Source organism: Penicillium brevicompactum, assembly GCF_028827555.1.
Source record: "Penicillium brevicompactum strain IBT 35665 chromosome Unknown utg000006l_segment0_segment0, whole genome shotgun sequence".
Classification (NCBI taxonomy): Eukaryota; Fungi; Ascomycota; class Eurotiomycetes; order Eurotiales; family Aspergillaceae; genus Penicillium; species Penicillium brevicompactum.
In genome coordinates this window covers 5,923,463-5,939,171 of record NW_026623209.1, presented here as the reverse complement: position 1 = coordinate 5,939,171, position 15,709 = coordinate 5,923,463, and the positions used below count along the sequence as shown (strand labels likewise).

General features: G+C 49.0%; 7 protein-coding genes across 7 annotated transcripts; 4 read left to right on the top strand and 3 right to left on the bottom strand.

The window, feature by feature from the left end:
- Window positions 1-176: 176 nt before the first annotated feature.
- Window positions 177-1,715, bottom strand: N7506_010460 (uncharacterized protein; the record flags this gene model as incomplete). Its single annotated transcript, XM_056959753.1, has 1 exon — window positions 177-1,715. The coding sequence occupies one exon, from the start codon at window positions 1,713-1,715 to the stop codon at window positions 177-179; it is 1,539 nt and encodes a 512-aa protein (XP_056809143.1).
- A 761-nt stretch (window positions 1,716-2,476) lies between these two features.
- On the top strand, window positions 2,477-3,552 carry N7506_010459 (NADP-dependent oxidoreductase domain-containing protein; the record flags this gene model as incomplete). Its single annotated transcript, XM_056959752.1, has 2 exons — window positions 2,477-2,649; window positions 2,673-3,552. The coding sequence occupies 2 exons, from the start codon at window positions 2,477-2,479 to the stop codon at window positions 3,550-3,552; spliced, it is 1,053 nt and encodes a 350-aa protein (XP_056809142.1).
- Window positions 3,553-4,204: 652 nt separating this feature from the next.
- Window positions 4,205-5,746, top strand: N7506_010458 (transferase family protein; the record flags this gene model as incomplete). The annotated part of the gene is made up of 1 exon (XM_056959751.1): window positions 4,205-5,746. One exon carries the CDS (start codon window positions 4,205-4,207, stop codon window positions 5,744-5,746), a length of 1,542 nt encoding a protein of 513 aa, XP_056809141.1.
- A 168-nt stretch (window positions 5,747-5,914) lies between these two features.
- N7506_010457 (phosphate transporter) lies at window positions 5,915-8,002 on the bottom strand (the record flags this gene model as incomplete). The annotated part of the gene is made up of 5 exons (XM_056959750.1): window positions 5,915-6,312; window positions 6,378-7,303; window positions 7,371-7,702; window positions 7,780-7,887; window positions 7,940-8,002. 5 exons carry the CDS (start codon window positions 8,000-8,002, stop codon window positions 5,915-5,917), a joined length of 1,827 nt encoding a protein of 608 aa, XP_056809140.1.
- A 511-nt stretch (window positions 8,003-8,513) lies between these two features.
- Window positions 8,514-9,644, bottom strand: N7506_010456 (uncharacterized protein; the record flags this gene model as incomplete). Its single annotated transcript, XM_056959749.1, has 6 exons — window positions 8,514-8,563; window positions 8,621-8,746; window positions 8,798-8,998; window positions 9,049-9,201; window positions 9,259-9,392; window positions 9,445-9,644. The coding sequence occupies 6 exons, from the start codon at window positions 9,642-9,644 to the stop codon at window positions 8,514-8,516; spliced, it is 864 nt and encodes a 287-aa protein (XP_056809139.1).
- A 2,439-nt stretch (window positions 9,645-12,083) lies between these two features.
- Window positions 12,084-13,124, top strand: N7506_010455 (uncharacterized protein; the record flags this gene model as incomplete). Its single annotated transcript, XM_056959748.1, has 1 exon — window positions 12,084-13,124. The coding sequence occupies one exon, from the start codon at window positions 12,084-12,086 to the stop codon at window positions 13,122-13,124; it is 1,041 nt and encodes a 346-aa protein (XP_056809138.1).
- Window positions 13,125-14,723: 1,599 nt separating this feature from the next.
- On the top strand, window positions 14,724-15,265 carry N7506_010454 (uncharacterized protein; the record flags this gene model as incomplete). The annotated part of the gene is made up of 3 exons (XM_056959747.1): window positions 14,724-14,852; window positions 14,919-15,152; window positions 15,212-15,265. 3 exons carry the CDS (start codon window positions 14,724-14,726, stop codon window positions 15,263-15,265), a joined length of 417 nt encoding a protein of 138 aa, XP_056809137.1.
- Between the last annotated feature and the right edge of the window lie 444 nt (window positions 15,266-15,709).

Here is a 15,709-nt window from a genome sequence, read left to right as displayed (position 1 = left end):
CCGTGTTAAAAGAAACAGCTAGGATGTGCCTTGATATACTACAAATCCAGAGTATTGCACAATGAATGGATTGCATTTTTTTGGGATGATCTTCTCGGGGAGACAAACTAGACTTTGTCGATTTAACATGCCATTCTGCGCCTAATACTGTATGTAAAACTAGTCCTGAGGTCAATCTATACCACCTCATATTTTTTGTTGGGCTCAGCCTTCATGCGATTCATGAAGGGACTGCGCGCACGAATTTCTTTTCCCCAGAAGAACATCAAAGTTGGTACAAGAGATAGCACCAAGGATATGAGAGCCAGCAGGGTGCTCGCCCACTGAAGTCCGAGTTCCCTGTACATGCTCATGGTAGCCAGTGGCAAGAAAGCAGAGAAAATGTTCTCACCACCTGCGACAGCACCCATTGCGCTTCCAGCGTAATCGCTGTACGCATCAACCACATAGTCTGACACACCTGTCACAACTAGGACACTGCCAGCTCCGACCAATGCCAAACTCAGCGCGGGTGCAATCCAAGGGATATCCGGATAAGAAGTCCAGGCGTAGGTGAACATGCCCCCTGAGATCCCAAGGACACCCCCTAGAACGGCCATATAGAGCCTTGCCTCCGGAATTGGGGTTCCTGGGACTTCAGTGCTTCGCGAGGCAGAGCTGAAATAAAGCTTTCGAGAAATGAAGTTCAGGCCCCATCCTAAACACTCCCCAATAACGACCGAGCACTGAACGTAACCAGTCTGAGAAACATTCCAATCATAGAGATCCATGAAAACTTGCTCAACTGATTGAGTGAACAGAAACAGTGTTCCCACTGTGAATGCAGACCACACCGTCGAGACGAATAACACTGGCTCTGTGGAAAACAGGACGATAGGCCTTGTCGAAATGTGAAGAAACTCGCGCACTTTCGTGGCCGAGCTCGTTCTTTCATTCTTGAATTCGACGTGTTCCATCTCCTTTTGTTTGTTGGTGGTATGCACTCGCCGCGCAAGAATAGCCGAACCGCGGGACTCATACATGAAGAAGTAGTATATTGGGAACAGGGCCCCAAACCAAATGAGCTGGATATAGCCGACCCACCTCCATCCCAAGTGTTCAAATACTGCAGCACCCATTACCGGGCCCATGCTGCTACCTGCCATATAGCCCAAGATGTATAAGCTAATTGGAACAGATCTTGCCCAGTCTGTGCTCCAAATGTTGCCGACAACCCCGGCAGCCGTGTTGGCCAGAATCGCAACGCAGCCGCCGGCAAAGAAGCGAGTGACAACCAGTGTAGCAAAATTTTGAGCGACGGCCTGGGGCACGAGGAAGCATAGAAAAAGGAGGTATGTCGACAGAAAGACGGGGCGAGTTCCGAATTCTTCTGCCAGAGGGAGGATGAACAAAGCAGAGCAAGCTCCACCGCTTGCCCACGTTGTCACCGGCCAATATGAGTTCGGAAACGAGGTCTCGGTCACGCTGAAGACTTCAGAGATCTCGAAATGTGCGACCGTGATGATGGTTCCATTCATCATAGACAAAAATGTCGCGAAAGCGGCGAGGCATGTCAACGCCCATTTTCGCGCGACGGGCCAGTTGTAAGGGTTCTCAGGGTCGTGGTCGCCATCCCACGAAAGGGGCTTTGTGTCGTCCTCACTGACGTTGAAGGGCTCCAGAGAGACATTGAGCGGGGCGGTGGTCTGTAGACCCTTTTCCTCGTAGACTGTCATCACGAAGTAAGAAGCGGTGGGCGGGCTGCCGAAGATGACGGAATTTTTGTGTTGTCCGATGGAAAATTCAAATGATAGAGCAACGAGACTGGTTGGTGTTGAGCATAATTTCAGCTTGACAGCCTCTGTTTGCTAGATCTATTTAACCGATTGCAAGCTTGCTTGCATGATCTTGGAAAGCTTCATTTCTCCCAACAGTATGCGCATTAGGAGTTTCAAAGGCATTGTGCGGAAAGGACTCATTCTCCAGTCATTGACCTATTTGGGTGCAGGATTGTATGTATGTGTGTCGCTAGATCTATAATTGGGTGGAGTGAGAACTGAAAGCGACCTAAAGTGATTGGACAATGGAAAGATGATTTTCCCATGGATCTGCACACTGGTATGCAATTGACCTATCAAATCCACCGTGTTGAATTCCAGCCCTGTTTGGTCAAAGGGCGGAGAGCCTAGGGGAACAGAAAGTGATTGTCTGTGGCTAGCAGAATCCGAAAAACCGAAGAATCCGAGACCCGAGATGCCCCTTCATCGATCTGCTCGGGTGAGGAGCCGAGGGGTGGGCCCAGGGCGGGCCCGCGGGGCCAAGAGCTGGAGGTAAGTATTCTCGTTTAGGTGCCCGATTCCGCAGGTGCTCGGGATCATCGGAGTACATTGACTTGATCAACAATTCAAAAAAGCGCCGAATAGATCATTTCGGGGGGATCGCACGAAATCATATCAACGCCAGAGTTTTCAAGATCATAAAACTGGCTTTTATCACCATGTCCCGGCCACCAACACGCCCTCTAGGAAATGGCGGCCCAGAGGTCACCCGAATCGGGTTCGGTCTCATGGGCCTGAGTAGCTATTATGGGAATACCCTACCGTTCGAAGATGGCCTCAGCGTTCTCGATCGGGCCTATGAGCTTGGGGAGAGGTTCTGGGATACAGGCAAGTTAGCAACTGGAAAAATTGCAGCATGAAGCTGACTGGGCCCCGCGCAGCTGATGTATATAGCGGCAATGAGGAGCTAGTGTGCGAATGGTTTGCGAGAAATCCCGAGAAGCGTCAGGAGATCTTCTTGGCCACGAAGTTTTCTCTTCGCACACTTCCTGACGGCACAACTTCACGAAACTCTTCACCCGAGTATGCCTTGCGGGCATGCGATGCGTCACTCTCCAGGCTAGGCACTTCGTATATCGACCTTTACTACTGCCATCGACTGGACGGAAAGACTCCGGTCGAAGAGACAGTCGGTGCCATGATCCAACTCAAAAGCGCCGGCAAGATAAAGTATATTGGTCTCAGTGAATGCAGTGCGGCATCTTTACGCAGAGCACATGCTATCCATCCCATTTCGGCTGTGCAGATGGAGTACTCGCCGTTTTCATTGGAAGTCGAGAGCCCAGAATACAACATATTGGAAACCTGTAGGGACCTCGGGGTCGCTCTGGTCGCCTACTCACCCCTCGGACGTGGTATGATGAGCGGTGCCTTGCGCTCCGTGGAGGACTTCGAGGACGGCGACTTCCGCAAGACACTTCCTCGCTTTTCAGCCGAGAACTTTCCCAAAAACCTTCAACTTGTCGATCGAATCTGTGAGTTGGCGACACGCAGAAATGTCCATCCATCGCAGTTGACGCTGGCATGGCTGCTTGCTCAAGGCAGCGACATTTTCCCAATTCCGGGCACAACAAAGATTGATAGGCTGAAAGAAAACGTGGATAGCATGTTTGTGGGGCTCTCCGAGGACACTGTCGCGCAGTTTAGAAAGGCAGTTGAAGAGGCTAATGTCCATGGGGATCGCTCCTCTGAGACACTGTCCCAGATGTTATTCGTTGACACTCCATTGCAGTAATGAAGTATGGCCCGGCGAGCGGCATCATGGGCACAATCACCGCTGCGCGTTTGCTTGGCAACAAACGGATCTGCGGTGTTGTAGTCAACACAAGCGCTTGGAGTTGGTTTCGAGACACAATGTCACGGATATAGTGCACATTGCCCACAATCTTTAGGTCTGATTTCGTTCAATAATTGTCTGGGGCTTTAGCCAGTACTGGAGATTTCCCATGCTCGCTTGTGTGCTCGAGTTTGGAAGTGGCTGGCTAGGAGGTGACCCTTTCACCGGTCGCATTCCTTCCCAACACAAGCACCTCGCTCAAAACTACTATGTTTGTTAGCAAGAGAGATTTACTTCCAAACAATTCCCTCAATTCATTCTTCATGATGATTTTGAAGCCACCAAAGGGCAACTTGAGCAACTTGGTGGACTCGGTTTCGAGTCGCGATGTCCGGAAAGCGAGAAGATCGACGGTCTGGGGATTGCTCCACAGCATCGATGAAGACACTGTATGGCATTTAGATTTGTATCGGCTTTTGATTGTGTACTGCTTGAGTTGGCGTTGCTCACATTGACGGCGCTTGACGCACTGTGAGTCATCGGGGGGATAGGACAAAAGCACCGAAAATTCTCAAGATGGCCATCATTGTCGAAATTTCACAACTAAAACATGGCTACCATTGAGTCTACCAGATTGTTTCCCACCGAGCGACCGCCGCCGACATCAACGCCTCTGTCGATCCTCGATGCAACTGTTGTGAGATTCACCCCGACAGGTGCCATTTGGATCTTCGACACAAATGTGGACCCGCCAAGCTTGATCGACCATCTTCGCTCCTCATTAATCACCACATTGTCCACATTCCCTCAATGGTCTGGGCAATTGCAATGGTCTCCTGTCGGCGAAGGAGGCCACACTGAGCGATTCAATCGCCCAATTCTCAAGTATGGCACCGATGCCGATCCCGGCGTGGAGTGGACGGTTATCGAAAGGCCCATTCGAGCCCAAGAGGTCGCACCTACCGCCAAGGAGCGTGCTTCTTCGACCGCTGGCTCTCGACCCGGAAGCTGGAATGGCGATGGCTTTGACGAGACCTTGTTTGTCTCGTCAAATCCATTGGCTTTGTCCAACCTGCATGACTATGCTGGTCGTCCTGGAATGCAAGTCCAGGTCACTCTTCTCGGAGGAGGATACGCCATCGGCGTGAAGTTAGCACACTGTCTAGCAGATGCGCAAACTCTCATGATTTTCATGAAACTTTGGTCGGCAAACAGCCAAGAAAGCTTTGGGAATAATTGCAAACCGTCGGCAATCGACGAGCCCATCTTCAATCCCGAATTACTGGACAGCCTTGCTGGTGGCGATATCGACAGCCCCAATCGCAATCAAGCTCTGACACACACAGCACGTAGCTTGCCATTACATCGCTTCAGCTGGTGGGACACATCAGACGAAGGTTATCCGAGCGTTTGCGTCTCCACGACAGAGCATTCAAAGCCCCCTCCCGAACAACTCAAGCGTATGCAAGTATCTCCCTCAGAGCCAGCACCTTGGACCACGTGGGACTTTTCCCGCCCGGCCAGCTACACACAACTGCATTTCACAGGCTCGGATCTAGCCCGTATCAAGGCTCTTGCTCTTGCTGACTCGGGCACTCGGGCTGACATCTCCCGCCTCGACGCTCTCCTTGCTTACCTGTGGGCGTGCATCACTCGCGCTCGCGGATACGAAAATTCATCCCGACAGGTTTACCTCAATCTGACTCTTGGGGCACGAGCTCGTGTGTCACCCGCTCTTCCTGATACATTTATTGGGTCCCCGCTATTTATAACCCACGTCGGAGCATCCGGTTCCTCGGTCTGTCAGACGACGCTGGGTAGCAAAGCTAGTCAAATTCGAGAGACGATGAAAAAATTCACTCCAGATGCCATGGGGGCAATTCTACATGATGCGGCTTTTGAGGCTTCGCCACAACGGTTGTGGCAAGCTTTCATGGGCACGGAGCATACAATAGTTACATCTTGGTTGAGGTTAGGATTGTATAATATTGACTTTGTGGGTGGGTGTCAACCCCGATATGCGCATGCTATCATGCCGAAGCTGGATGGATGTGCTCAGATCATGGACAGTGGGATAGGCGACGATGGCATGGATATTGCACTTTACCTTGACAAGGAGGCTATGGGCAACTTGCTTCGAGATAAATGTTGAAATGCTGGCATTTGGCACGTAGTATAGTGTGAAAGCATAAACAAAGAACCTGATCATTGTAATGGGTATCATGAGGTTTATCCATGGGTGTTCGCAGAGACTCAGCAAAGCGAGAAAAATAAATACAAGAATTATGATAGAATGTACAAGAAAGTGAGTGACAGACATTCAAGCACTCATTGAAAGCGCCCGATGCCGAGTTGTGCGTTTCCGGAAATCGGCATCCCGACTCCTTCGGCCCATTCGCCCAAGAGCCATGCTCTCGAGGGTCTCGGGTTGCCCACCCCATATTTTGCTTTTGCCATTGCGCTTCTGCTGGATCGGAGGAATCCAGAAATGCGTCACTGCTGCGCCGAGAACCATGCAGGCGCTGAAGACAATCAGAACGATCCCGTGTCTCCGTGTTGATTCATTACCTGGACCGGTTCCGAAATGATAGTACGCCGAGAAAATCTGAACAAGGATAGAACCGAGTTTGCCGGCTCCAGCGCTGAGACCGTGACAGGTGGCGCGATAGCGCGTGGGGAAAATCTCGGCTGGGATCATATATGTTGTTGCATTGGGACCTGGGAATTATTAGCACAAGTTCAAACAACTTCCGAATACATATTCGCAAATTGGAGCCACTCACCGAAGTTGAAAAAGATCTGACCAATTATGTATAGCGTCACAACTGCCTGGGGTCCGGTGTAAAGGCAGACAAACATAGTTCCCAGGGCAATAAACAGAGCCGCCAGCGCCAGGAACATGTATTTCTGTAGCGCCACACGATCCAGCTTATGCGCAAAGATAATAAGCAAGATACCACCGACAAAGCTGCCCACATTCAGAACGACCAATCCGTGAACAGAGGTGTCCATAAACATCTGGAAGACATTGGCATTTGGTCGATCGTCAGTTTTCCAGCTTGGTGCCGCAGAAGAGAGATGAATGGTTCCCCATGTCTTGGCCAAGGATTGAGGACTAGAGAGGCCAATTCCATAAAATCCAAAGTCAAGCAAAAGCCACGCAAGAGAGCAGCCGGCCAAACTGCGCCAGTTTCCTTCTGTCCAAAAATACCGATAGATATCGGTCTTCGCCAATCTCCAATGCGAGTTGAGTGTAGCTGGCGGTAGGCGGGTAAACTCATCGTCGTCATCGTCGATGATTGAATTGCTGGCGATGGAGGAGATAGGTGGTAGTTGAATCCCACCCCCTGCACTGCACACGGCGTTGTTACCCCAGCTTGATAACTCAGACATTCCGGGGCTCTCGCTGAACAATGTGCTTGCATCAAATTCAGCAGTGACAGGATCGTCTTCGATATCAACCAGGTACCGAGGACTCTCGGGGATAGCGAAACGGAAAAGAGTAGCGATCGCACCAGGTACGACACCAATCCCAAGCACCCAGCGCCACATGATGTCCACGGTTCGAGATAGGTCTTCGTCCGGGGTACTGTTCTGGCGAGCAACTGCGATCACAATGACTGAGACGATATTACCGGCGATTTGTCCGAGCGGTTGCATGAAGAAGACACTGGCCATCATGCGGGCTCGATGCTTCGTCGGGGCAAATCTGGGATCCGGAGTCAGCTCTGACCAAGTTTGTTTTCCTTCAGGCATTATTTCCCTGACAAACTTACTCCGACGTGATGACTGCACTCAGTGGGTAGTCTGCGCCAACTCCAATTCCAACGCAGATTCTCCACCAAATCAACCATCCAAAGACATTCATGCTCCCATCCACCCCCGTTGAAGACATCACCACGCCCAGTGTCGCGGTAATCAACAGTACCAGCTCAACTCCGTACATTTTCTTTCGTCCATTTTTATCAGCCAAGAAACCGAATGCCACTTGTCCAAGTAAGGTGCCTGCGAGTGTTGCGATGTTGATACATGTAAGGCGTAATGAGGATGTATCGTCTCTCCAGTAAACATATGAAATCATTGGAAGGGCCATGTTACTGGCAAATAACTGCATGCGTTATTAGTACTTGTTCATGATATTTCCCAGGCACGCTTTTCAAGCTTATCGGGCGGCTATCGACTCACCGTGTATCCATCGAGAAAGAAACCCAGACCAGCAACCAGCACGACAATCCATTGAAAGCCCTGCCGGTCGATAGTCTCATAGATCTGTCGCATGCGCACATATCGATCCTATCCACGAATTAGCCCCGCATTGCACAACAACCTAATGTTCCTTCCCTACCTGCTCGTGGTCGAAATCCCGCGCACGGTCGGTCTTATACAACCGGGCGTGGAATTTGCCCATTGTGAATGTCTGTGAGGGGTGAATTTGGGAGTTCAACGTGCCGCATCTTATTAGAACAGAGAACAGGAGATTAGAACCTATAAGGGCAGACTAAAGGCAACCGGCGGGATCCACGGCTGCGCAATAAGAAACGTGCGCGAGAGACCCACCACGATGCACGAAAGCGGGGCCCGACGGACGGGAACGAGCCAAAGCTTGGGGTTGTACGCTCCACGTGCCGCCAGTCTGGTGCTTGGTTTGTCGACATCAAAGTTATTTGTCCGAACCGTGGGTTCTCTCTTACTTTAACCAGGCCTGGAACTGGCGGTCTTAATTAATTTGGGCTCGTATCTTTGAATCACTGGCTAAAGAGCAATATAATTATATCACCACATTTCATTCCCATTCTCCTTAATGTCCGATGGTATCACGTATTATGTACATATTATCCTCCCATTTCTGTAGCGTCCCAACTCCATGCAAAGTTCATAATCGTAAAGGTAATCTATAAGTTCAAGAACTAAAAAAGAAATCATCCAATGGTCAAGTCGTATGACAACATCTGACAAAACTCTTTGCAGTCTAGAGAGATTGGGTAAGCGAGCGACCCAGGGCCATGAAACTCAAATATGCACTGACCATCATCGTCGAGAAACTGGATATTCAAAGTTCTCATTTGCGCTAGGAATTCGAAGTTCGGATTCAACTCCAGTGTGGCTGGCCGCCCCGGCTTCTTCGGTGGTTTGATGCCCCCGATGCAGTTAACTGTCCGGTCAGCAAAACCGCGCAATAGACCCACGCGACAGGGGTACTCACGGGGGATGGAAACGTATCGTTTGAGTTCTCTCCGCTGGGAATTCGCAAAATAGAGCATCACGCGTTTCCCATTGTGTCCTCGTAGAATTCGTAGATTTTGGCTGATGCACTCTTCGCCTCGGCCTTTTGATTTGGCCTCGGCCATACCCCCGATGAACATCAACTTTGAGCAGAGTAGTAGCTCTTGAAATCGAATGCAATCTGCAGCAGTTAGCAGTTGTCCGGTTACCGGGGTTTCCGCGGTCGCATACCATCCCAGTTTTCGAATTTGTATGATAGCTGTGTCATAAACACTGTATGTGCTGTTTGAACGGTCTGCTGGTCCATGAATGACACTCGTAGGGGGTAATCGTCGCCTGATTTCGGATGCTCTAAATGTGGTACCGGTAGCTTTGTATTTGAGACTAGATATAGTCCGAATCAGTATTTGCGATGCATGATAAGACTTCCAAGATACTCACAGCCGTGTACGAAGGGTGACTGCTGTCCAAGTCCCCCTCCAAGCTCTAGGCACCTTAACGCGCCCGTTGAGTCTTTGCAGACATCGATGAATGTGTAATTTAGCTTGAAAAGCTGCCCATTTTTCACAAAGGAGCTGGAGGGGGGTCAGCGCGAATGTCCTCGCTCATGGCTGCGCCCGTACCTACATTTGCACCGAGGGAGTCAGGACGAGGCGCACAACATCATCATAGAATTGCCAGGATTGCTTCCTCGAGCTAGACCCAGGCGAGGTCGTGGGGCTCGAGAAGAGCAGGCTTGTTGACGCAGACGACACGGTGGAGTTCGACACACTGCTTTGACGTCTGTCTACCCATTCCTGAAAGTCTTGAGGGGTGAATGAATCCATCCCGGATCTTGTAAGACTTTGAGACTTTGAGGTGGGACATGCGAATGATGCGATCCAGGAAAAGATCGGCCAGGAACGAAGGTGGCATGTCTGACCGTGGGGTTCATAAGGGAAGACGTAAATATACATCAATGGCCCTGTGATAGGAGTTAGCGCAATGCGCAGAATGTGGAGAGCAAGTGGAACGTGCTAAAATGGCTGGCTATCAGATCATCCCTCCGGGTCCACTCTGCCCATCGCGCTCTCCCATGTGGCTTTGTTAAATTCAATCTTTGGAGTGCTCAGGGCTTTTGGCTCGTTGCTTTTTCATTGCATTTTGCCTTGTACCTCTTGGCCGAGGTACGCGCCTGCTCGAGGGAACTAATTAATATTAAACAGCCTCTACAGACGGATACAAAAATCGTTGTCATTCTCACCACATTCAAATGTTGATCTTACTGAAAATGCAATTTCCACTTTCTATAGTTTCTCTAAATCCATGGATCTGTCTTCCGTGGTCATAAAAACTTACCCGGAAAGGACCCGAACATCCAAATGTTTCTGGAAACCCTCTGGAATGTCCGGCCAACATCTCGTGGTCATAGCTCCGCTGCCTCTCAAACTTTGCCGGCTTGATAATGTCAATCCTTTCCAAATGTGCTTCTTGGCAAAAAAATTCTAGCTTCGTAGACAGCATTCCACCTAAGTTACTTATTTTGTAACGTCATTGCAGGAAATTTCGAATCAACCCCGTTAATGTGTATCAATGGGCACGGACGCCTACCCGATTGAACGGCTTTTGGAATCAGCCGCGGTGCCACCAGAGCACCAACTTGAAGGCAATTAGCACCTCGTGGGAACCATTACTTTGGAACCAGGGCCCACATGAATCAACTGTCGGCTTGTTCTTCCCTATGATCCCAAACAATCAATTTTTGCCTAATTTTCCGTCCCAAATCTATCTACCTCAAAACGCCACGCCGGAAAAGACCAGATTCAGTATCAGTAACACCGGCTTTTGGAATATGAGGTCAGAAGCTACAGTCTCTGACCGTGTATATGGAGGCTCAGAATAAGTGGCATTGGTCTATCTTGTGAATGCGGGCTTTGGAGTAACTTCAGAATCCGTGAGACAATGATATTCTCGCCTGGTACTAGGCTAGTCTGCCAAAGTATTCTCTCTCTGTTGGTCTTCCGAGCAAATAATCAATTGGATGGCATGATCTTGGATCTAGTATTATTGTGGTCTTCAATAGCCGTTTCCAACGTTGACAACATTCAAGTCGCGCTGTGATGCTGCATAGCGTCGTGTCAATAAACTGTTCTACGCCAGATGCCTACTGCTTCAGAGTGTAACATTCTTTTGAAAACACCCACAAAAGCGGATATCAATTGTCAGTTCATGTCTGAGGGCGTGGGGATTTCCTCGCTCTTGGCCAAGCTAGCGGCTCGAGTTCTTCCTACTCAAGTAGATTCATGGAGGCGCGCTTTATCCGAGCAACAAACTCCAAGTTTGAAGTTGGCTCAGTCTAGTTCCCAGATTCTATTTGATATCACGAAAGCCTGCATTGATCTCTATCCATTCAAGTCACATGTAGCATAACAACGACCTCGACAATTCTCCCCCGGGATCGACACAGCTTACCTAAACAAGACTTATATTCAATAAACTGCAAACTGATGTACGATCCAGCTGATGAGCTTTCAGGAATGAAGTCAATTCTTATATGTGTCTAAGTTGGCTCACTGGGTTGGGTAGAAACCATGTCTACTAAATCATGCGTTGAAACCACACTCTAGAGTCCTGATGGCTTAAAAGAATCCATTGATGCTGAAGAATTACTCAGAAGATCTTTCAAAGGACTATCAGTTTTAGTTTGGCAACGCATGAACGCATCACTCACTTTGGTAGTTCAATCAAGGCTCCATAACCCCAAATTCCAAGATCATATTCATGTCTGAAAGAAAATACGCTCTCGTCCATAGATTCCTCTCCGGTCTTTTCTTATATCTCATTCTTTCTTTCCATCACGCGTTTGGTCTTTGGGTCACCTTTATTGCCACACTACCACCAAGACAGCCCTGAAAGTGAATACATAGGAGTCTTGCTTGCTTAGTAGGTCGATTGAACTCGTCAAACACCACTCAGATAATTTTCGTACCGCGGCAAGCGTGCTTACTTCTTCACAGGGAAACATATCCCTAGTCTCGGGGCGTTCATCTGTCGTCGTCTGGGGAAACACTCGAGGTCGGGAGCTTGCTCTTTCATCTTTTCCCTCGCCTTTTCACTCGTCTTTTCACTTGTCTTTTCGCTCGTTTTCTTATTCGTCTTCTTATTCGGTTTTCGCTTCTTCTTCTTCAATCGTAATCTCGCTCGTCTTGTAGCTCCTCTTCCCTCTTCCACTCTTCCACTCTCGTTCTCTCGCCTTTTTACTACAAATACAATCTCCGCTCTGGGCGATGAACATTCTCGCTGTTGGGGACATGGATGCGCCTGAGCAGACCTTTCCTGCTGATCCTGGGATGGGCCATGGCAGCGTATCAGATGGATCTTCCATGCACCTGGTTGATACTTATCTACAAAACCCTTCCCAGCCACATGGCACAATGAATCTTGACAATCGTCATGCTTCTGAACTCCCCTGCACTTCTTCTCAAGTACAGCATTCTGACTATTTGCATGCCCCACCTTTGCCATTCAATCCACAGTATTTCGGCCCTCCAAATCATCCACCTGGCTATTCCACAGGCCCTCCGCATTCACTAGTTTGCGGGTATCCACAGCAGCTACCTGGGTCCCATCAGGGTCCCTGTCCATCCACGGTGCAACATCGGCACTTTCAGTACGGACCGGGTGATCCTTGGCTGTCAAGCCTCAACTTTCCACCTCACCCGCAATTCTTGAACTCGCACAATCCTCCGATCAATCCACCCGCTGCGATGGCCACTGTGCCGCCATGCTCGGACGACCCCAATGATCTCTATCACACTTCGATGCGTCCATGCCAAATGGCCCATCGGAGGTACCTCAGGTGGATCCACACGGTCTATGGACCTGAGATGTCACCTCTCACTTTTGTTCGAGAATGGTGCCAGGCTCTAGATGGAATCAGAGCGCAATTTGGACCGTTCTGTTTGCTGGACGTCATCATCTTCAATCAGTTTCTGACGGCCGTCGCTTTCAATCCTCAGGCCCATGCTTGGGTGGACTCCATCCATGTCCCCATGGACAACGTACTCCCACCCACTCTCATGGACCAGGTTTATGTGGACTTCCAGGTGTACGAGTCCCGCCGCATGCACCTACCCTTGGATTCATGGAGCTTTGAGAGCGTGGTGGCATACATCCCGCAAGGTGAATGGGTGGTTACACATTACTGTCCATTCCACCGTGTGCTTGGGTTCCATTCCATGGAAAATTGCTGTTTGCACCCGATGCGAAAGCCAAATGGAAAGGTTCGGGGAACTCTGAGCCACAAAGCTGAGCAAACACACCACTGAGAGTCCGCGTCCTTTATTGTTTCTTTCTCCGGGCCCCCATCCCCTATTGCGTCGCAAAAGGAATTCCCCGGAAGAATCACCTTAATCAAATTCACCATTCGATCCCAACAATCTCATTCGGTGATCAACCCTTGGACTTTACTTCACTGTCATGCACCCAGGACCTCTTAATGTTCCAGTCTGCCAGGCACTACCCTGAGGCAGCAATAACTCCTGTCAGCCTGGATCGCGTGAGAGCAGATGGTTAGACTGGAGGGATTGATGCTAGTCAACTATCTGGTTATCAGCCGAGCCTCATTATCTCAGGTTTCGTCTAAAATGGCCTATCTCGACAGTGGGCGACTACTCTCGTCATTGGCAGGATCCTTCCAGGGAATTATCATCGGAGTCATCAAAAAACTCATGCACAAACGACAGTCACAAAAACCGCCGGAAAAAAAACGGGAAAAGATTGAAACCCCCAAAACACGACACAAAAACACGACAAAGACAGAGTGAGAAGCAGCAACAATTGTGTCTAGGACCTTGGTGTCCTCGCCTCTTCCTTGGACTTGCTTGGCTAGCTCGCCATGGAAGGACAAGATGGAACCTTTTTTTTAAAAATTGATTTGAAGGCAAAGAGGTGAATTGAACACGGCTCATCGAAGTAAGCATCTAATACAATTTCACTACATCTGAACAAACTATAGGGTTCGCTCTCTGTACTTCGATGACCACTTCCAGAATCCTCTAGTTTGATCACTCCTTGGAACCCCAGTCTTGGCACTGTCTTGGCGTTTTCTCTTTACCCTTGAATCTCAATGCTGCACATCATTTCGCCCTTGTAGGTCTCAAATGAAGTCATGGTTCTCTTTATTGATCTGTATGTCTCAGACTAAATTTACTCTTGATCTCTGGTCATTGAGATTCCAAGTTCATACTGAATCCAACTTCTGCCTGCCCATGCTGGACACCTGATGCACCACCCTGTGGCAGTTTCTATTTATGTTACTCTGCAGAGACATCTGGGACAAATATCTATATTAAGCTGATGTGAGAATTTGATGTTTGTGAATGTACATTGTGACTTAGGAGTCTCGTTTGCCGTTTGGTTTGTCAACCGATCGACAAACTGTGGAACGCACAAGAAGACTCCATGCATAGGGTAGGATTTGAAACACTTCACGGTGGTTCTCCTTACAATCTGGCCCATTACGATCGATTGCTTTCCCAGACCGTTGACAGCTAGCTAAGCCTAGTCAGCTTGCTTATTTGAAGATGCAAGGATATGCAAGGCTGTTCCACAATAATCGAGGGATCTTCACGATCTTCACTCGGATTGCCGAATACTTATTAGCCTTGTGCACTTATCCATGGCTTAGCATGCATCTTACTGAAACTTGCAGAGACCCGACGAATCACATTCATCAAGTTCTCAGAATCCTATGAACCAGAAAGTTGCTTGCCAGTTTTTGGAGACTATAAGAACCATGAAAGTATCCCACTACATCATCTCAGACCAAATTCAGCTTTCCTCTTCACAATTCCATTTCAAATAATCTTGCTTCTCTGAACTTTTTTCATTTCTTCAAACAAGCTTTCATCTAATCAAACTCCAACATGAAATTCCTGTTCACCCTCGCCCTTTTCGCCATCTCGGCTCTTGCCCAGCGCGCTCAAATCGGACTTCCAGCCGAGGGCCAAAAGATCAATGCCGGAGAGGACCTTGTCGTACAGGTCCAACGTCCCGTTAGTTGATATCTGAGCTGCCTAGCGCTTGTACACCCAAAGTTTTCATTCTGACCGAATTCGCAGAACTCACTCAGCGGCTCCACCGAGATCGGAGTAGTGATCGGCTTTACCTCATGTGAATCCGGCCCTTGCCGCGCCGCAGACGAGGTTCTGGGAACAATCCTATACAACGGCCCATTCAAGCCTGTTTACCACGAGTCCAGCTTGCCTCCATACCAGAACTTCAGCGTCACCGTGCCTTCATCCGCCACCAAGGGCCAGGGACAAATCAATGTCGCTCATGCCACTTTGATCGGTGTATGTATTTTCAAACTGTTGCATACGAACTCTTCAGATCGCTAATTGTTCATTTGCAGGCTGGTCCTTCAGCCTTCCTAGAATCCTTCAACCAGACTGTCATCGTCGCTTAAATGCGATGTCGGTATGACATCTGGAGTCTCGCCTTTGTCGGATTCGTAAATTGGTCCTTCTATTCTGAGTGTACATGAATCTTTACCTGTGAATGTCTTATGAGCAAATTGTGAATGTGATTTAAGCCGCATCTACTGAGGAGTAGGAGACTGTCCGAATGCCAACATAGCAAGCTAATCCATATCAAGTCTATATTACCTTTTATGAATTTATACTAAATCCACGCGATAGCATATGATTGATCTGTGCACATGGCTAAGCGGGTGACTCGACATCTGAGGAGAAATACGAGCCATAAGAGTGGGCACTTCTTTGTCCGATCCCTGGCCAGGGTTCTCGCACGGGCAGCCAAGCGCCATATTCCCTATTCAACACTGAATTTGGATAGAGCTGCTCTAGAATTGCACTACTCCAATTGGACTATTAATCTATTCCCCGCCAAC